Below are 22,250 nucleotides of genomic sequence, written 5' to 3'. Positions count from 1 at the left end.
AGAAATGGTTCCAGTGATGGGCTTTCCACCACTTCCGTGGGAAGACTATTCTGCAGTCCAACTGATCTGATTGCTAGAGTTTTTCTTAATAGTCTACATTTTCCTTTTCTTAATCTAACTCCTCATGCTTTGTCTCTGAATTTGGTTTTAGTTCAAGGTTCATGTTGATTTCTGTGTTTCAAAATCATGCAGGACCTTAGAAACCCCCTCTTCTTAATTTTGAAGTTTGGCAGCTGAGATCAGATGGGAGATAACGCTCAAACGGATATAACTTAGATGTATTTATGTGAGAGCAAGATATTCTTAATGAAAGGCATTCTCAGTGAAGAGCCTTCCACTGGGATTCACTCCCTTCTTGTCTGATCCCCTGAAGATCAATTAACTGTATGTTGCAAGATCTTTTTATTCACTCAGGCCTGGTCTACACTAGGACTTTAATTCGGATTTAGCTGCGTTAATCCGAATTAACCCTTCACCCGTCCACACTACAGAGCCAGTTAATTCGAATTAAAGGGCACTTAAAATCGATTTCTGTACTCCACCTCGACGAGCGGAGTAACGCCTAAATCGATTTTGTTAATTCGAATTAGGGTTAGTGTGGCCGCACACCACCGAATTAATGTGGTTAAAAAACGAATTAAGGTGCTTAGTGTGGCCGCGCACAATCGAATTTATACAACCTGTTTCCCAAATTCGAATTATCTAAATTCGGATTAATCCTGTAGTGTAGACATACCCTCAGGCTTTCTTGAAGGGATGGTGTAAGTCTCAGTATTTCATGGGGGAAGGTTCTTTTAGTGGCATTGTTAAAATGGCAACTGGGATTTATTAGTGTAGGTGTGTTTAATTGTTATTACAAGATCATTAAGCACATGAATTATAAGTGCCCCATATAAATTGCATTTAATAAAGAGGATAATTTATAAGAAATGTAAATCGATCTAGAGAGTTACAGCTGATGTAAATAGTTCCATGGAAATCAATTGACCTATGTCAATTTACATCAGGTGAGGATCTGGTCCATCGACCTATGTGACTTTCCTGTGAGGCTTAGTGAAATAGGCTAATCCTCTTGTTCTTGCCTTGCATCACATTATCTTCTCATAATCTCTGCACAAAACCCATTAAACTGCAGTGAATTTCCATGGATTGCTTAATAGATATTAGTCAAAACAACTTTATGCAGTAAGTTATGTTAATATAGTCTGAGAGTATGTGTCTATTTAGAAAATAATGGGGCATTCAGACATCCACTTAAAAGATTTATGTATCTGAAGAATTACTAGGAGGTTGATAAGTATCAGTAGCGTTCTCTTAGAAGGGCTCTGCCATCACAATATTTATTCTTTTGACTTTCCCATTAATGCAATTAAGAACCGATGACTGACTTAGATGTTCTTGGTGATTGGTGGCAAAGTAGAGATCTTGTCCATGGTTGTATTTACTAAATAGCATTTGCTTCATATTGTGTTTCAGCTCATATGAAGAGTTCTTGTTTTATTCACAAAGCAGTGGTTGAAAAGTTCATGATATAGCCACCCTTCTCCCCCCCACCCACGTTCCCACTCTTCTCTCACACATAAACACCCATCCATCACTCTTCATGTGGTTCTAATCCTCCCTTCTCCATAGTCTGAAATTGCACTTGCTGAAGTCAGTGTGAGATGACAGAGCTGAAAGTTCCCAACCATAGCATAGTGCTGAAACATTAGTAAGCACTTTAGGAAGAGTCACTTTTTTCCAGGTAGCTTTCCCCCTTGGTAAGGTTTCATTCTTTTAGAATGATTCCTGAGGCAGCCTCTTCCTTGCAAGTCATTTTAATTTCCTTTATTGGTTTCATAATGCACAAATACACACTTCTGGTTTTTTCAACCTTCACTGGAGACATCATATTTAAAGAGCATCTTCCTTTTTATCCCTCCTCCAGTCTGTCCCTCTACCCAGTCTTGGCATTTTCTCTTTACCACTAGGATTAGAAACCATAATGACTAGAATATAAACTCGAATCCTCTTTTGGGAATATACGCTTGGTATATAAATGCTGCAGTACAGTCTAAAATATTATAGCATCATACAGTGTTACTGTTATATTTGAGTTCACTGCTACACATATGGAATATTGCGTTTGTACACCTCTACCCCGATATAACGCTGTCCTCGGGAGCCAAAAAAATCTTACTGCATTATAGGTGAAACGGCGTTATATCGAACTTGCTTTGATCCGCTGGAGTGCACAGCCCCCCCCCCCCTCCCCGGGAGCACTGCTTTAGCGTGTTATATCTGAATTTGTGTTATATCAGGTCGCGTTATATCGGGGTAGAGGTGTATTTGGGAATTTAAGCTCAGACTGAGATAGTTGGCTGGGTTGGGTTGTTGAATTTTGTGCCATTGTGATCTGTTTGGGAGCATACTATGCCAGCAGTTGCTGGCCCTTCACTCATGCCACAGGTACAATACTCCTGAGAGAAGCTGCTAATGTGCTGTCTCCCCACCCTCACTCTCAAACAGAGGCAATGGCCCACATCTGTTTAACTTGGAGAGACTCAAGCTGAGTCAGAGACACAACCACATCTTTCTTTCTTTATTTTAAGAGTCCCATGAGTGGTTCTCCCCGCCCCCCCCCCCCCAGCATGTTTGAGAGCGAGTGAAAAGTTTCAGAGATGGGTCCTCAAAGTGGTCCGTACAAAGGAGACCAAATTACATGCACTCTTGAAGTAATGACTTTCTAGATGGGTCAGACTTTGCACTCTTTGTAAAGGATGTTAATTAGTAAAACTCAAAAGGAGATAAATAGTGAGACCGCATTAGCTGTGTTAAACTTGCAGGTCTGTTTGCGTGGGTTTTTGTCAAACATTGTCAGCTTTGGTTCATGTGATTTTGCAACCCTTGACTTTCACTTTAAGTTTCACATTCCTTCAGATCCCAGTATGGCAAAAGCAAAAATAAAAACGAAATGGATGAGTGTCATTCAGCTCTGTACATGGTTGAGGGAATTGCAAAGGTTCTTTGGGTCCAGGCAACACGGCCTTCTAGAGCTGTTAACAGGATTGAACCCTAGGGTTAGATATGATGTGACCTGACATGGAGAGGAAATATCAGCTAAAGATGTAGGGGAGGGAGGTTCATGCGAAATAATGTTGGCCTGAAAGTGTGGTTTTTCTGTTTTCTGGCCTGATTGACAATGGCCTAGTAAGCGTTAAAGATTGTTTTCGTTTGCGGAACCAGTATTCTAAAGCATGCTGGAAACTAATTTACAGTCCCATAGGCTGCGCTGCTACACTCCGTGACACAAATCATGTCACTTTTCAACAAGATGGTTGTTGTGAAGAAAGGGCTCAAATGCCAATCCCTGGCGAAAGTGCTTCATACCTTTTAGAACTTCCGGATTGCTGGACTGAGCAAAATGGGTGGAGTTTTTCCTTTAAATAGCAGTGCCAGAGAGATTGTTGATGCAGTTGTGATGACATTAGGGCGTTGCTAAGGCATTAGGAAGTCGGTGTTGACATGTCATTGATGGTGGTATGCTTTGCATGCGTGTTAAGGAAAATGGATCATGTGTTTTAGCTTCTTCAGAGGAATTAGATGTTGGTCATAGATGTCCAGGTGTCTGTCATGTAGTGGGAGAGAACAAAAGTTTTACTTTTGAGTTGTGGTGTGTTCCTTTTTTTCATATATGCTCTTTTGTGTTTTGGCTTCAGTTCAGAGGAGGTTTATGAAAGGGTGGGAATGGGTAACATCACAATGTTAACCACATGTACTCAGACTGCACAGAGCTGGCCTTGAAGCAGACCTTGAAACTCTTAAGTTAAAGAAAGTAATGTAACTGAGAACAGCAAGAGTTTATGGGAGCGCTGCAGGGGAGCACATAGTTCAGGGGAGGGGAGTGCGGAAGTGCAACTGAGTGACTTAATTATAAGAAATCACTGCAAACAGCACTTATGAACTGAGTGAGAATCAATGAAAGAGTACCCTACTGCAATGTAGGGTGACAGTGGTCTGACTTGCCTTCCTCCGCTTCAAGAGCTACAAGATCTGTTGGATTTTATTTTCCAGTCCCTTCTCTGACTTGTTCTGTGTCCTTAGGCAAGTCACTTAACCTTTTTTGTGTTTGTTTCCCCATTGATTCAATAAGGATAATACATTACAACAAGGTTTTTACAAGGCCTATTTTTGAGATCCTTGGGTGGAAGATGGTGTATAACCGTCAAATATTACCATCAACCCCTAGTTATGTTGGAAACATTTCAAAGTGCAGCGTGTCTGAAGCATTATAGAATGGGAAAGTTGCAAGGAGAAATATATAATGCTGCCAGCATCTTTAGATTCTATTAGACAATAGTCTGCGACAGAAATATGTTCCATCCTGTATGCAAATCGAACATTGTTGAACTGTGCTACCACAAGACCTCTATATTTGATACTATATTTCTTTCTCACAGATTCTGCCTGGCTTGTTCCTTGGCAACTTTAAAGGTAAGTTTAGTTTTATGGTTACAATTTAGGATTACTTAAAAGTCTGAAAAAGTGTTGGGTCATACGTAGCCCTACAGAATTTGCTAAAATCTGTGCAAGTTCTTTATCCCCATTTTGCTTAATTTCTGAATCTACCTGCTAGCACTAAAAAGAGAATGTTTTCTCTGTCATCTGTACACTGCACTGCACAACTGGTTAAAAATGCACACACTCTCCTGGGAGCATGCTTCACCTAGAATTCCCAAATGTTGGCCTCTGTTGTAGATTGGTTCTGCACTTTGCAGACTGGCCTGTGAGCCAGGCCATTTTTGTAAGCCCTCCTCATTATTAATGGCTTAATTTGCCTCCAATTCATTGCTCTCATTATTGTGGTTATAGATCAGAACCGTTCAGGAGCCCTATTATAAATGCTTGTGAAACTGACAGATACAGAGTTTGATGCCTGAGTATCAGGATGCAATGTCCATATTGTAGATTCAGACCTGTTTTCCCTCTCCCTCTCTGTGTGTGGTTTTTATTTTCCATTTGGTTTTTAACCTAGCACTTTTAGAGCCTTATCTGTAAGAAAGCTAAGGCTGAGAAAAGTACTGGGCACCCAGCAGCTCCCACTGACTGTAATTACTTATTGTTAAGTATTTGGGACAGGGACCATCTGTTCATTACATATGTGTACAGCGCCTAGCACAGAGGAGCCGCGATCCCAGCTTGGGGTCTCTAGGTGCTATTGCAATACCACCAATAAATAACTGGCAACATCATCTACCTAGAGCTATGCTTAGTTGTGAGCAACAGGCGTGTTGCTGAGTGGCGACTGCACGTGCTTCCATATATTTGGTCTGCTCACATGACTGGACAAGGTCTGTTCCTTTCATTTCATATTTAGGTGGTGCTGCACCAATATTTCTCTTCCTCCCTCCTCCCCCCTACTCGCTCCTGTGAAGTATTTGGTAGCATGAACCTACAACAGGATAGTGGCACTGTTTGTCTTGTCTTTATCTGATCCTGCCATCCCTTGTTGACAGGGGGATGGGATTGCAGGGTCCACTTTAGCATCCTGATAGTTATTTTGCTCCCCTTTCTGTGTGGAGCATCTTTGGAACGAGCCCAGAGATGCAGGATGAGTTTGAGGGGCACTCCTACGCCAGGTGGCAAACATGAAGATGGTGCTGGGCTGCGTGGGGTGGAGGGAAGTTGGTTGTGTCAACGGTGTGGATGAGGGATGGAGGGGAAGGAGACGAGCGTGCAGGTAATGATAAGTTTGTGATGGGATACAGGGACTGGAAACAAAGAAGATATAGAAATCAGAAGGGGCAGGTGGGGGGTTGGGAGGAGAAAATAAGGAGGGGGAGAGGGAGAAAACCCAGAGACAGTGCATCTTCTGAGTTGAGGCAGTGCCTTCTGCTTGTGACAGCTAATCTTGGCCTCACTGCTGAATGAGACAAAGTGGGAGAGGACTGGAGAGGGATGGACGATATCTCGCATTTCATGTGAGAGTGCTTCAGTTTTTCAAAGTGCAGTGTGTGGGGGAGGGGCCCCGGAGTTGCCAATAGCGCACGGTGTGCGACTCTGAAACTGGCCCTATCGTCATGCCAGCCGTGGTGGCAAAACTTTTGATAATACTCCCAAGAGAGTGAAACTCAGACCCAGCATCTGTTTCTCAGTGTGGTACTGTTTTCACCCACTGAGTGACTGAGGCAAGGCAAGATGAAGGGGAGTAGGCCAAGGTTGCAGAGTGAGTCAGCACCTCAGCCCAGATTAGATCCTAGAACACTTCTGGCTTGTCATGCTGTAACCATTCAGCCAGGGGCCTTGCAAATGGTCTATAAATGGTATGTCAAATAACTTTTAGCATGATAAAAACGTGGTGTTAATGAAGGTGGGGTGACTGTGTAGTATTGGGATCCAGTTAAAAATAAATGAAGCTGAAGTGTCAGCTATTTCATATCTGGAGGGAGGGGGAAGGGCTGGTGTCAATATGAATGTCTGTGCTTCAGCGATTATCGCTGTTTGTTAATAAAAATAAAGGTGGGCTTTTTTTTAAATGGCCTTTGCTCACATAGTATTTAATCAATACTCTCCACCACTGTGAGGTCATGTCAGTAGGTAATTGATCTCTGAGTTAGTTACATCTCTGGAGCAGAAGAGAGACAATTGCTGTTAAAGAGACAAAGTGGGAAAGTAATATCTTGTATTGGGCCAACTTTTGTTGGTGAAAGAGACAAGCTTTCAAGCCACACAGAGTTCTTCGGACCCTGTACCTTTGCCAGACCTATAGAAAAGCTCTATGTATGCTCAAAAGCTTGTCTCTTTCACTAACAGAAGTTGGTCCAATAAAAGATATTACCTCATTTACTTTGTGCATAGAACAACACTTTAATTAATATAGTTAATGATCTTTGAATTTCTAAAAAACTTTCTAAACAGTCTAATAATGCTAATAGCAACAGTGACCGCTAACATTGCAAAGTAATACAGTGCTGCTGGAACAAGGCAAATATAAGCTTGCCACTATAAACATTCCTAGAGGAATTTGATTACTGGGTTCTTTTGCAAGTGTTCTGATTTACATCACATGCAATGTATGAAAGACAGGACAAGATTTTGAATAGTGAGTAGAGATTTGGGTGCTGGACTTGACACCCATATTGAGAAAGTTGGTGCTCAGTGCTTTCTGACAATTGGGTCCCTCTATGGTGTCTCATGCCTAGAAAGCTTGGGTTTTGCAAGTGATTCTTTTGAGTATAAAAAATGTGTGATACAACAGACTCCCCTTGAACTGTGATTTTTATCACCTTTCACAAGTTGAATAGTGCTGTGCTAGGTTAGTAATTGCCTGGGAAACCTCTAAGGAAACTGAGATGCTATGGGAAGTGGTATGAGTGATTCAAGCAGGTGGTTCCCTGCATTCTCATCAAAACTGATGCAATACCCCAGCATGATGTTAGAGGGTGCTGTGCTTCTGGCAGTTCCATTGTTTGGAAGGGACAATGAATGTTCTGACCATGGAATCTTTCACCATACTAGCACTCCTACTTTGTAGTTATGTAGAACCTGTCTTTCAGGGCTCCTGAATTGCTGTTCTGAAGTTAAGCCTCCAATTGTCTATGTAAGGTAAATAGAATCAGACATGTTTAACTTATGGGTAAACTGAGGCACAGTTTATGAAATGGTTGTAGAGCAAGTCAGTGGTATGGATGGGGATAGAACTCAGAGCGGTGGCCTGCAAGTCAGGACTCCTATCTTTAGACAGATTGCTTCAGGCAGAGTGAGAGTGCTTTTATAGCATCTTGGAATCCTTGGGAATGGAAAGCTTTTGTATAGTACTGATTCAGGAAAACATTAAAGTCCATAGGACTTTAAGCATGTACTTACAATACTTTTCTGAAGAGAGATGGATTTAGGAACTTAAGAGTTTTCTTGAATTGGGACCTTAGCTAAAAATTAAAACTGAATTACATTCCTAAGGTACAAAGTGTTTAGGAGAATGTGCATCCAGAGAACTCGGCAGTTCAAGCAGAACTGCTGCCTTTCTTACAAAATACTGAGGAAGAGTTCACCTTTAAAACCCAGGAGAAAATTAATCTTACAGATTGATTATCTTCTGGGTTTTCTTTTGTTCAGGAGCAAGGCCTTGCCCTGTCTAAACTCCATGGGACTGGTAGCTTGGTAAGAGATGTAGTGGCGGAGGGGCTGAAGGTGGGAAGAAGCCCTCTTCAAATTAAATCCCTGCACCCCCCTCTGATTTGAAAGAATTTTGGTCTGTCAAATGGAAACCAAAGTCCTGCAGTCCACTCACAAGCTAGTGTAATCTCCCTTGATGAAGTGCAAAGCTGTCAGTCAACAGCTGTGGGTCTGAAAGCCCCCATAAGCCTTTATTCCCACACGAAAGCTGGTGTCTGCTCTGCGGCAACTGATAGCTTTCTGTATTCCCATCAGAAGAAATTTCTTGTTTTTCTAATACCCTGGTGGGACAGTACGAGGTTTTTGCCTCTTTTCCTATGCAGCAGTAGGAAAATATTTTTCATCTACACGAGTGCCAACTGGTTTTTCAAGTACAATTGATTCCAAAAACCAGGGCTCAATAAACTGTAATAAGAGTTAAAGGCCACACAGTTCTTCAAGCTTGAATACAAAGTAATACATGTCCTTTCTGCTTGCAAACATGTTTGGAAGATTTGAGTTTTTCCAATGGAATATTTGGGGGATTTTCGATTCTGAGGGGAAAGCCGCAATGTGAGGCTTAATTCCCCCAAAGAGTCCAGTGGCACTATGGATGAATTGAAGAGCTTAGGTGAAGTTTCCACTCTTCCTGTTCCTCAACATAAGATGCAGTGCACAGGAAATGATTCTCCTGTGTTCACAGTGCCATTGAATTCCTCTGAATAAGTTTGTTCAAGGTTCTTTCAGGAAAACTTCCTTTTCTGGGGTCCCATTTGGGGTTCAGCCTTCAACAAAGAAGAGTGGGTTAGTATCTTTCAGTATTGCTCTCCTGGATTCACAGATAATCTAGATTTACAGGCTAGTACAGCTAAAGCTTCAAATGTGGATTGCCCTAGGAAGGGAAGAAGATTCAGGGTAGAGCCCTGTGTGGGACTACTGTTTTAATCCCGCTCCTGTCCTGCCCTGTAATTCCCACTCCCACCTGCTCCTGTATTGTTTCTTGCATTTTTATCCTGCTCTCACCCACAAAAACCTTAGATCCCACAAAGCCCATGAGACCGATTCCCCCATGCTACTTTAAAAAAAAGTCTGTTTGTGTGTGTGTGTGTGTATGTATGTATTTTTATATATATATATATATATATATATATATGGAATTCAGACACAATTTTTACCATTAAAAGAATAAAACAAATCTTGCTTAAACCATGCAAAAAAATACTTTAACTCCTGTTGTAATAGACATCAAATCTTTCTATCCCTTGCTTAAATTTACATATTAAAACCTTTATTTAAAAAAAGAGAAATTGCTGAAATTCTATTTAATGACAAACTGATGAGATTGTTTTCCCACAAATTACTGCAGTCTGTTTTTTTTTTCCCCCCCCTCCCCCCCCCCCCCCCCCCAACTAATCCTGCCTGCAACAAAGTACATTTTACCTGCTCCTGCTATTATGGCAGCGAGTCCTGCGAGTCCTGCTGCAGGGCTCTAGTTCAGGAGCACTCTTTTTAGCCAACTAGTCTTCCCGCCCCTCCCCTTTACAATAGAACTACTTAGAATTTTGAACAGATTTATTTACAGGAATTAAAGCTTCGGGAACAGGAAGGGTGGAAGTTTTGCCTAGACACTCAATTTGTTCTGTGACGTCATTGCATATTATGGATGGAACTAAGTGTGTCCTTTGGAACCATGGGGAGCAAGGGGAGGTGGGAAGCAATCCTCAGTGGGAGCTGTGGGCACAAGCGCCAACTTTCCTTGGCACCGGTGAGTGCTCGCGCCCTCCGCCCAACGCTGCCCCTATTGGATACCTCCACAAATCCCCGCCTCTTCCCTGAGCGTGCCGCGTTCCTCCTCCTCCCCTCCCTCCCAGCGCTTGCCGTGCGAAACAGCTGTTTCACGGTGCAAGCGCTGGGGGGGAGGAGGAGGAGAAACACGGTGCGCTCAGGGGAGGAGGTGGAGGTGAGCTGAGGTGGGGGGGCAGGTTGGTGAGCTGCCGGTGGGTGCAGAGCACCCACCAATTTTTTCTTGTGGGTGCTCCAGCCTCGGAGCACACATGGAGTCGTTGCCTATGGCTGTGGGGGCTCAATATCGCTGAAAACTAGGCAGTTTATGTAGTAGGGTTGTCAACTTTCTAATCCCTGAAACCAAACACCCCTGCCCCGCCCCTTCCCCCAAGGCTCTGCCCCCTGTCCCACCTGTCCCATCCCCCCATTGCACGCTCTCCACTCCTGCCCCCGTCGCTCGCTCCCCCATCCCCTGGGACTCACCTACTGCCTGTAGATCCAGTGTGGGAGGAGCTGATGCGGAGCCTGCCCAATTAGGGCACAGTGGGGCATGGCAGAGGTCAGTCCCCAGAGCGAGGGGGTGAGGAAATCGGGGCGGGGGGAAGGAGACAGGTCCCCCCTCCCCGACGGCACCGGTACATACTTTGGAGCTTGGTCTTGGAGCCAGTCAGTTCTTTTGGTCAGGCTGCGGGGATGGGGTGGGCAGGAAGAGCAGCAGCTGCTAAGCAGAGCCGCTCCTCCAGCAGCAGCTGCTGCTCTTCCCACCCTCAGTGGTGGAGGTTGGTTGCTGCAGGTAACCGGACTTTTAGCGGCTGGTCAGCTGTGTTGACCGGACGCTGCCGGACGTTGAAAACCAAACACCTGGCAAACCTATTATGTAGGTGTGCCTAACTAAGGTACCAAAATTTGAAAGTTTTAGCCTAGGCCTCCAGCCAGTTCTTCTCAAAAATGCCTTCAGGGTGTGTCCACTAGGAGAAAAGATGTGTTCTTACCATGTGTTAAAATCCTAGTGAAAGCAAGGCAGTTTGTAGTTTTCAAATGTAGTCACAGGTTGAGCTAAATGCTAGCGGGAAGCTGAGAGTTTGCCTCAAGCTGCTAACATGTGATAAAACTACAGCTGGCTTGTCTTCACTAGGGTTTTACCTCCTTAGATATGTGTTAGTTTAACACATGGTAAGAGCACACCTTTTTTTCTCTAGTGAAGGCAAGGCTGCAGGGTTGTGTGTTTGGAGGAGGGAGAGAGACTGCATACAAAGAGGACAGTGTATGGTGAGAAGAAAGGTAGTAGCCCACCCCTTTTCCCCCCCCCCCCACCCCAAGAAATACAAATCTAGTTGGAGCTAATCTCATTGATCTGATTATTTTAGTTGTGGGATGCCTCACAGTCTGATGCCACAGACTTGGACCGGCATCAATGTAATTGGCTTTCTCCACCAGAATGGTTTTGGTTTTACTGGATAAGAAGGGATGAGAAAACTCTAGATATTTTGAAGGAAGGGGAGGTGACAAAACCTTAGGGAAAATTCTTTTCCTGTCATTCGAATGAAAGGGAAATCATCGTTTTCACCACACATGTCTTGAAGGGATTATTAATGATGAGTTGGGTCTGCCTATCTACTTACATGGCCCCATCACCTCAGTACTGAAGATCCTTCCAATCATTAATGAATATATTCTCAGAGGAACCCTGTGGAGTAGGGGAAGTACTATCTCCATTTTACACATGGGGAAATGAGGCACAGGAAGTGTGTGGTACAGTTGGGGACTCAATCCAGATTCTACCAATCCTGTTCCAGTGCCTTAACTACAAAATTAATCTTCCTCCTTTGGCTATCTGGCTGTGACGCTGTCCATACTAGTACGAGGGGCTAGAGCTAGGAGCGTGGAAGAAAATGAAGCAAAAGAAACGTAGGCTGAATGTGGGGGGAACAGGAGAAAGGGGTACATGTATCAAGTTATGTGAGGAAGGACTTTCCCAAGGAAACTGGTTGATGCCTCCATGAGTTGAGGTTTTAAATTATATTGGATGAAGCATTAGACAGCCTGCTGTAGGGAAGAATCTTGCGGAGAACCTAAACGGATAGGCTAGAGGTGACCTAATAGCTTTCTTTTAGTTCTGATTTCTAAGAGAGTGCATCTAACACTGTGACCTTGAAACATCAGCCTGCTTTGTATGGTGCAGTACTATAGTGATATGCTAAATAATGAGTCAGAATTACAGTTCTAGCACTGAATGTTCTTGCTTTTTGGTCCCTTAATGTAACAATTTTAGATATGAAATTGAACATACATCTCTATTATACAGAAATATTGTGAGCAGTCTGTATAGCTACTGAGGACAGCCTCTAAATCTTGTCTGTTATATTAGTGATTTGCAGTGGGGAGAAGCAAGGGAATTTCCCCTCTCTCAATTATCTATTCCATGGGTCTAGAGACTTCGATAACTTGCCAACCAGGGACTGTATTTTTTTCCTCCTCTATATATTTTCTGTTGTTTGAATTATGTATACTGTGAACTGCTATTTATCTTGGCATTGTTTGTAGTGTCGTTGTAGCTGTGTTGGTCCCAGGGTATTTGAGAGACAAGGTGGATAAGGGAAAAGATATTACCTCACCCACCTCATCGATCTTGGTACACAGCTTCAGGAATGTTGTGTGGTTCTCCTGCCCTCTTCTATGAATATCCCAAAACACTGTCTTACTATACAGCGTTGATTTTATTGAACTCCAGTTAACTGAAGCACTAACACGTTGCAAGGGAAGTACTGTGTGTTCTTAATGACACTGCTAGCCAGTCAACTTTTAAAGGGAACCATCTGTGTTTTAAAGCTGGCTGGGCTGCAAAGCTGCTTGTCTTGCCAGGGCTTTGGGAACCTGGATCACCGTTTCTCCTGAGCCATTAGCATTCTCTGAAATTATAATTTATTTGTCTTGCACTAGCCCTAATTGTGATCAGAGCCCAACTGTGCTAGGCACTGTGTAAATGCATAATAAAAGATGATCCTGTCTTGAAAAGCTTATTAAATTGACAATACAGCTAAAGACTGGGAGGGGGGAAATGAAGGCACATAGAGATGAAGTGACTTGCTCAAGGCTACATTTAGGTCAGTGGCCAAACCACATCTCTTGTGTCGCAGTCCAGTGTCCTAGCCACTGGAAAATGCTACCTCCCTAAAACTAAAATGGAGGTTCCAGGTAGCTGGCCCTGAAATATGCAACTATATTTGGAGGGTGCACAGTACAGTACAGACTTAAAAGCCCAACTGGGCTGGCTTCTGTAGTTTTCCAAAGCCTTCACTTTACAGGTGGACTCTGAGACCTCAGACTAATCAAGGATGCACTTAATATTATTAACAACTCTGAAGATCTAGCAGGTTACAGTGTCTATACCAGCAAGTCTCATAATTATCTTTGGAAGTGCTCATTCTCGTTATGAAGAGAATTTAAATTCTTTCAGGTATTTGGTTCTGAATTCTGTCTGAAATGGTGACACGGGAATCCAAATGAATAAACATCTATTCGGTAGTCACACATGCTGGACCTTCAGAGTAGGTGAAACTAGACAGTTTTGATTTTTCTCTGATTTTTAGAGCTGCTAAGAGCTTTAAGATTAAGTATTTTTCATAATCGAGTATGGACTTGTTAACTCTATTCTATTGTGTTCAGATACTCAGCATTTTGTCTGTTGGACAATATGATTAAATGCCACCTTCTGCTTTCTGATTTAAAAAGGGTATTGAAACTTCATAGTAGAGAGTAATGACTCGAATTAAGAGATGCCAATTGATCTTTTGCACGTACATAAAGAACGTACAGGTGATATTCTTGTTATTTTTGTACCAAAGAAGAGCCGGTTTGAAACCTTTGTGGTCTGTGCTTTTTTAAAATCTATTCAACCAGGCTAACACAAACCGATTGTATAGGCTGGTTTTAAGACAGGTGTCCACATCACAAAGAACACTGTCATAAATGACATGTATGGCAGCCTTTCCCAGTCAAGAGATCAAGATTAAAGACAAACTGAACAAACCAGGGTCCTCCCTCCTGGTCTTGCTGATGGGCCAGTGTAGGGAAGTTGCACTGTGGCTACAGAAGATTTCAGACTCCAGAGCTGTTGGATTATGTCTACATGAACGGAGTTAAAATCAACTACATTTCTTTAAAACGTCTAGCACGAATTTTTCAGGCCTTAACCTGCATTCCAGTTCTGAGCACCTAATTGTAATTCTGAATACTCATGTGCCTATAATTAAGGGTTCAAGATTAAAAGTCACCTTGGGAAAATTTCTTCCTCAAATTTACTTAATAAAATGTATTAAATTGCTTTCTTATTTTTTATGTAACTTGATTAAAGATGTGGTTTGGTACCTCTCCCATGTTGAAACTTATCAAATCTCTTTATAATCACTGGCCAAACTTAAAAGGAGTAGCGCAGGTATGGTATGTTACAGGTGCTATGTCCCTCTCTAGTAGCTAGTCTACAGAGAATAAGAACCCAGTATTGCTATTAGCTAACAGTACTCCAGAAGCTGAAGTGGCAGTGGCCTTTGCTTTTTTTCACAGATTCACTCCTCACTGGTGACTATTAAACTTTTAATCTTGTTTTAAACACCTTGGGCAAGGACTCTCTTATACTTTTGTTTGTGAGGGTTACTCTGTGTGTGTTTTTTGAATAATGCATAGTGAATACATGATGGGGCACTATGATGTAAAGGCTTTGTTGGGATGGCTACTTTACCCATGAGTGGAGCTGGTTGAAGTAATGAGAAATTTCAAAATTCAGAAGTTGATTAAATTGTTATAAATTTCCCTTCCCCCATGTTATTCTGCTTCCTACAGAGCTAATAGAAATCTTGTGAGTTTTGATGAAATGTTGAATATTTGGGTGTGGGCGGGGGAGATTAAAAACAAAACAAAAATCCTAAACTTTTCCCCACCAACTTTCCCAGTGAGTTTTGCAGGTCATCTAAAACAAACGTCTATAAAATCATAATACCACATTTTCATATACACTATATATATGTATCACATATTATACAAAAAATTGAGGAATATTTTTATATATATATATATATATATATATATACGCACGCTATTTCTTGTATCCCTTTGTTGGTAAAATCAAAAGTCCAACCGTACAAATCTTGGATGGAGAAGAAAATAATAAATGTAAGTCTCCTCTAAAAAAAACTCTAACATTGTCTTTCTAGACTTGAAATGTGATTTCTTAGGGTCTTCCAGGATTAGAAGCAACTGGGGTGCATTTTCTTGGGAAGCTGGAAATTTCTCCTGTTCAGTGTAAGAAATCTCCTGTTTCTAGCTCTGCAGAATTGTGAGATATCAGGCCTTAAACCTTTCATGACTGAATATTGCCTACCTTGGCCAGTGTAACTTGTCTGTAGGGGTGGTGGAAGGGGACGTGAAGGTGGGATTCTCTATGTGGAAGGTAGATGGAACACTTGTGTGGTAAATTGATCTTAAACAACAATGGCAGTTTTGAAGCTGCTTAGTGCTACAGGGTTTGAAATGTAAGAATAAATCAAAGTGCAGATGGATTAGTATTAGTTGGCAGAGAATAGGCGAGACAGTCAAAGGTGTATGATAAATGCATGTTATCACATGGCTCTGAAATGTATCATATGTATGTTATCTGCATACATGTGGTGTGTGTGACACACCACAGATAGACACACTCAATTTTCAGATGCAAAATGTGTGAAACTGTTGACTTAATAATTTAGGGATGTTTTCTTAAGCTTGTTCTTTATATAGTATATCATTTGCTTTGGAGTTCATTTTTCCCCCCCCCTTCCTGTCTTTTTGAATGTGTTGTTTTTAGAAGAACTTCACAGATGATCATGATTCTCAACATGTGAGAGAGAACTAGGAACAGCTTTTTAAGAGAAACTTAAAAAGAAATCTTTTTTCCCCCCCCACTACAGATGCTCGAGATGCGGAGCAACTGAGCAAGAATAATGTTACACACATTCTGTCAATCCATGACGGTGCTAGGCCTATGCTTGAGGTAAGGAGGAATCCATCATAGCTCTAGTTAACCTGAACATGAAATAATGGCCTGTCAACCTTCACTTAATTTGATCCTTATTACAATTGTTTGACACAATTTACCGTATTTTCTCTCAGTCATAGTTTTGTGAGTCAGTCACAGTTTTCATCACTGGTATTGTTAACAGGCAATCCAGCTGTCAAAGGAGGATTCAGTTACAGTGTTTTATTGATTGACATTCTGTTTTATCAGAGAGACAAGGTGGGAGAGGTAATATCTTTTATTGGACCAACTTCTGTTGGTGAGAGTACATGTTCTTAGCCCAGTAGCAGAGGTAACTAAACATTCTGTGTTGATTTCTAGGATGTTTAAAACCCATTTAAAAATGTCCCTTTACCATAACATGTCCCTTGCTAACACTGCACAGCAAATTATTTGTGCAAGAGGCTTCAAATCCTTTTCTGTCTAAAATGTAATTATCCAGGCTTGACAAAAAATGCCATTGCCTATTTGCCTGGAGGGAATACACCTGTGCTGCTACACCCCAAAAAACCACTCATTCAATTTACATGGGCAGATATTTGCCCCCTCTGCAAATTAATCCTTTCCTTCCCCCATTTTACTTTCATCTACATATTGTGAACGTTTGCATCATAGAAGATGACTGCTGGTGTTGCTGCCGCTACTGTTCTCCTTCTGAGCCCATACGGCTCTCTCTAGTTCTGTTCCCCTCCAGTAAAAAAGAGTAATGGATTCAGCCACTCACTCCTGCAAAATTTCCATTTGACCTGGCAAGCCAGTGAATAGTTTGTTTTTAAAGCTTGGATAACATATATAGTCATACCTGGGGAAAGTAGGGTTGCCAATTTTGGTTGGATGTATTCCTGGAGGTTTCAACACATGACATAATCTTTTAATTAAAAAATAAACTTTAATTCCTGGAGACTCCAGGACAATCCTGGAGGGCTGGCAGCCCTAGGGGAAAGGACAGTTAAAGGTGAACTGGAATTTGAAGATTGTCTTTGGGCTCCGTACTGTGGATCAGCAAAGCTAAAACTGTTCTCTTTGTTGAGTGTGTGTGTGTTTGACTTATTAAGGTGTGCCTACTGCATGGTCTAAAAGCATATTGAATTTCAAGACTGCTGCTAACTGGAGTGATATACAGTTGCACTCACTAAGGAAGATGTAATCACACTTTTATGTCTGTGCTGCATGTGTTTCCTCCGGGGTGGTGTCCTCTAAAATAAACAGAAGCTTGCTTGTGTCTAGTGTCATGAATTTCTAGTCAAGGTAGGGGAACTACTCACTGCAGAATCCAGGTGCAGTCACAGTAGTCTCAGTTTACAACCTCATCTCATGTGGAAAACAAATGTTACAATTTGTCCGCAGTTCTTTAAGTAGAAGGAAGATTGCAAGTTCCTTTTGTTTTTCAGTGAAATTATTATTAATTACATTCTAATTCATGGTCTTAATTCAGTAGTCACTTGCAACTAAGTACTTACTGATGAATGAAGGTTTAGAAAATCTTGTTACAGTACTTCATTAGTTCCATTTAGGTATGATTACTTGTCAGGTTGTAATTAAGATACGCTGAAAACAATGTTTAGAGTTTAGGCCTTATGTAAATTATATTTTGCTTTTAAAAGATTAGTAGCTTTATTCCATTCTTAGAGACTCGGGGCTTTTTCTCTTGCCCACTGAAGTCAACAGCAAAGCTCCTATTGACTTCATTGGTGCAGCATTAGGTACCCAGTTCTGTAGCTGCTCAGTCAGTGGAAATTCCGCTGAAATCATTTTGAGATTAATGCATGGAATGACTGTAAAATCAGACCCATAGTAAACTTTCCTGTTACATAGATACAGTAGTCACCCCTAAAAATCAAGATGGTAGTTTAATTGCCCATTTACCAAAGTTGATTTTTTTTTTTTAATTTCCTATCCTAAGTTTAAGAAATATTGTAACTATTTCACTAAACTTAAATAAAAAACTGTGGGAAGAACTTTTTGTTTTGTTTTTAAAGTGGTAAACATAGTACATTAAAGTGATGGCTGTATTGAGTTAGTTGATGATCAGTAGTATGAAATAACACATTATGTGATAATGAATTTGAAGTTCTTTTTATTGACCAGAGAAATTGTGTTCATCATTCTAGTGAATCATGCTTAAAGGGTCACTGTCACATAGGTTAGCTCTCAAAAATTCTTACAAAACCTACTGTTACCAGGTGTTACTTTTTTTTTTTTATTTCAATAATATTTTTTTGTTTTGATGTAATAATAATTATTCTGTAGCATTTGAATGTGCAACATGGTAGCAACTTGCTAGTGCATGAGAACCAGAAAATGGAATTGACCAGTCTAATTTCATTGTCCTTGTTGAGTGAAGAATAAAAAGAAAACCGCCATCATAAATAGTCAATAGTATATTTGGTGTATATTCTAAAATCTAATTTTAATAATCTGTTAATAATGCCAATGAGGACATTTTAAAAATTATTTTTGACCTGAGAATGATTGTGTATTTGAACAAATACCTTCTTAACTTACATTTTCCTGCTCTGTTCCTTGTGTTTTCTGCACTATTAGGAAATATGGAACTTCTGTTGCCCCATAGCTTGCCACATCAATGAAAATGATTGCCCGTTTGGGGTTCATATAAAAATGCTTTAAGTTTTTTCAGGAGAAATAATTGAGAAACCAATAACTTTTCAGTGGGATTTGCTTTCAGAAGCCCTTTCTGGTAAAGTTCAACTCTATAAATCCTCTTAGGAGTTTGCTATTTATAGTTGGCTAATTAACAAAGATTCGGCTCAGGAAGCTATTGCTTGCTTTCAAAATGGAATATCTGCAGACAAAATGTTTTTAAAGTAAATAAAGTCTTGTATTCTACTTGTGGTACAACAAAGGCTGAAAACAGCTTTTTAAAGGATTGTTTTTACTTTTTGTAGGGAAGGGTATGGCTGCCATATTATAGGTATTAAACTTGACATGGCTTAAATTGGAAAAAAGAGAACATGAATTGAGCAATACGCCACTATTGCCTGCTTAGTTCTTTTGCTCTGTATGTAACACTATTTTAATGTAAACTAGTGCTATCTTTTTAAAAATAGAGCCTGTAATTAATTTGTTTATGAAGCCCCAATATTGAAGCGGTCCAAATGCTGAACACCATCACCATACAGATATCCTAACAACACATACAGACATTTGTAATTTAAAAAGACATGCCTAAAAGTTTGTCAGGAGAAAACCGATGGAAGTGATTGTGGTGGGTCCAACACAAAAGGGACTACAAAAGATGATCAAGAAAGTGAACTACTTCAAATGAGTGCCTTCAATAAACAGTGACGCACAGGCCACCATCCTCTATCTACCAGCATCATTTCTGTTTTTGCCTGGGCAAGGAGTAGGTATCTCTGACGTGTTAGCTCGTCAGTGTAAGACGAGCATTCCTCCAGCACAGAGGCTGAACTTGCATGGCCACAGATGATTGTTCATAGATCTGAATGTCACATAAAATCCTAGCATAGAAGAAGCTCGGATTTTAGGCCATCACCTCACCAATTTGCTGCTCGGATGCTTCAAATTCCAGATATTAACCCCAGTGCTCTCTGGGCATGAGAAACAACAAGGAATCAGTGAGCTGGGAGCCTCCTCTAAAAGATAATATCCGTCAGTGATCTGCTGGATTCCATGGTGTGAAGGGGATGTCAGCTATCCCTTAGCATCAGTGCCTCTGATGCAACGAGGAGTAGGCTTTGGGGGTGACACAGGTTTGGGATAGACCAAGCATCAACATGCACAGGTTGATGGGCAGACCTGACCCAGGGGTGTGATCAATATATCTGATCTTCAGACAAAACCCAGAGGTGAGAACAAGCATGTAACCAGCCCTGATGTTTGTGGTGGGACAGCCAGAAAGTCCATGGCTTCCAGGAATATCCACGCCATTAGAGTTGTTGTCCACATGCACTCTGAAACCTCTGAAGACAAGAATCTACAAGGATTCTCAGCAATGCCAACACATGCTCCTTAAAGCTAATTTTTACAGCTTTCATTTCTCTTGCTGTGGGCTGAAGGGGGATAAAAAGTTATCACAAAGGACCAAACACACAGCCCGTTGAAGTCTCTCTATTGACTTCTATGGGCTTTGAATCTGTCCCAAGGCAGGTACAACACTGGCAGCAGTAATATGAGCTTTCCCCACACTGTTTCATGGTGGAAGTTTGTATTTTATTGTATTCTTGTGTTGCATTCATTCATTCATTTAGGTGCTCATAGCCTGCAATGAGGAGCACAATATAAATACTGAGAGAGTGCATTTGAGTGCTTTTTATTTTAGCAAATGTCAACCAACTCTGCTTTGGAGCAGGGGTTAGGTAGTTACTATTAGCCTGTCCTCAAGCATTAGCTTAGCTTAACAAAAAGAAGGTTAAAGAGTGATTTGATCGCTGTCTATAAGGACCTGCCTGGGGAACAGAAATTTGATAATAGAGGGCTCTTCAGTCTATCCGACAAGGTATATAACAAGATCCAATGTGTGGAAGTTGAAGCTAGACAAATTCAAACTAGAAATAAGATGCACATTTTTCACAGACAGGGTAATTGACTATTGGAACAACTTATCAAGGTTTGTGGTGGATTGTCCATTACTGGCAATTTTAAAATCAAGACTGGATTTTCTCTAGAAGATGTGTGTGCAAGAGAGGTAGCCATATGTCCATCAGGAACTGGATTGAAACTATCAACTCTTTTTATAGAATCCAACAAATGTTTGTCAGTTACTAGTACATTTTTATTGCCGTTAAGCTAGACCAGAGTTGAAACAGTAAGTGTATGAATTCTGTTCCCGGTCTCCCGAGGCTATCCGGTCTCCTGACATTAATTTACAATATTCTGTCATTTGCAGAGTGGCCTCTGTTGCATCACAGCAAGTTCTGTACTCTGTTGGATAGCAGATTTGTATGGGGGATTTGATAGCAGCCTTCAACTACCTGAAGGGGGGTTCCAAAGAGGATGGAGCTAGGCTGTTCTCAGTGATGGCAGATGCAAGGACAAGGAGCAATGGTTTCAAGTTGCAGTGGGGGAGGCCTAGGTTAGATATTAGGAAAACTATTTCACTAGGAGGGTGGTGAAGCACTGGAATGGGTTATCTAGGGAGGTGGTGGAATCTCCATCCTTAGAGGTTTTGAAGCCCGGCTTGACAAAGCCCTGTCTGGGATGATTTAGTTGGGGTTGGCCCTGCCTTGAGCAGGGGGTTGGATTAAATGACCTCCTGAGGTCTCTTCCAACCCTAATCTTCTATGATTTGAAGATTCTATGACATAATTAAGACATTTTCATTTTATCAGAGGCCTGGGTCTCAAAAGGAAGAGTAGCATGACCTTAGAGGCATTTTAATGTTCCCATTAAAGTAGCCTGTAGTGCTATCTTCTGTCACAGAAGGCTTGGATCTTCACCATTCCATTTACAGTGAGTCACATTTGAAGCTGGCCCTTGTCTAGGTTTTGTGCTTTGTGCATGTGTGTGATTTTTCTTGCTTTCTGTTTCTAAAAGAATTGATTTTTCTTTTTCATGGGTATTAGAAGAGAAAGGGATATGTAGTTGCAATTTTAATCTGAAACCGTCCAGGTGAGGCTAAAGTAGTTGGGCTATATTTAAATCCCAGCAAACTGGACAAGCTTTTGGGTTTTTTAAGAGCACACCGCGCTCTTTACATTGTAGGCAGTTGCAATACATGTCTATAGCCAATCCACACACCGGTGCAGTCTTTGGTCTAGAAGATATATCTAGCCTGTTTGGTGATACAAGTCTGTATAAGTGGTCCATCAGGAAGGTAGTCCTGTCATTAGAGCTTCTGTGGTTTGATGATCAGTTTCTTTCTAGGGCAAATATCATGATTTTAAAGTATTATACATAGTTGTTTAGAGCATAACATAGATATGATTGCTGCTTAGGAAATAGTCTATGGTGCATGCCAATGAAACATCGTAATCTTCCTCCATTAGCTCTTCTATAATGTAAATTTTGTAGTGTGGTTTTTTTCATTCTTTATAGTTAACCAGAGCACCTGCAGGAAGCAGAGTTATTTATTCTTTTAAAAAAAAATTCTGATCCCATTCACGATGCCAAGATAGATCTTGTGCACAGTATCTCCAGAATAGTGCTGTGTGTACCTCCCCGCCCCCATACTAATGGCTACGTAAAATAAGCTTTGGCTTGTATGCTCTGTAGAAAGAAACAAAAAAACTTCTTGAGACAATTTAATGCAGTTATCAATTTTGGTTGATTTATTAGCTTTTCTTGTGCTGCTGTCATCACTTAT

At 41.1% G+C, this 22,250-nt stretch overlaps 1 protein-coding gene across 1 annotated transcript in view; it reads left to right on the top strand.

Annotated features, from left to right (window-relative positions):
• LOC112107509 (dual specificity protein phosphatase 22) overlaps positions 1-22,250 on the top strand; it is a 60,928-nt gene that overhangs the window by 2,815 nt on the left and 35,863 nt on the right. Inside the window, exons 2-3 of the mRNA XM_024201241.2 lie at positions 4,440-4,473; positions 15,861-15,943. Coding sequence (XP_024057009.1) covers positions 4,440-4,473; positions 15,861-15,943 — 117 coding nt within the window. The remainder of the gene's footprint in view (positions 1-4,439; positions 4,474-15,860; positions 15,944-22,250) is intronic.

This window comes from Terrapene carolina, unplaced genomic scaffold, assembly GCF_002925995.2.
Source record: "Terrapene carolina triunguis isolate 2854851 unplaced genomic scaffold, T_m_triunguis-2.0 Scaffold55, whole genome shotgun sequence".
Taxonomy (NCBI): domain Eukaryota; kingdom Metazoa; phylum Chordata; order Testudines; family Emydidae; genus Terrapene; species Terrapene triunguis.
This window is presented reverse-complemented; position numbering and strand designations above follow the sequence as displayed.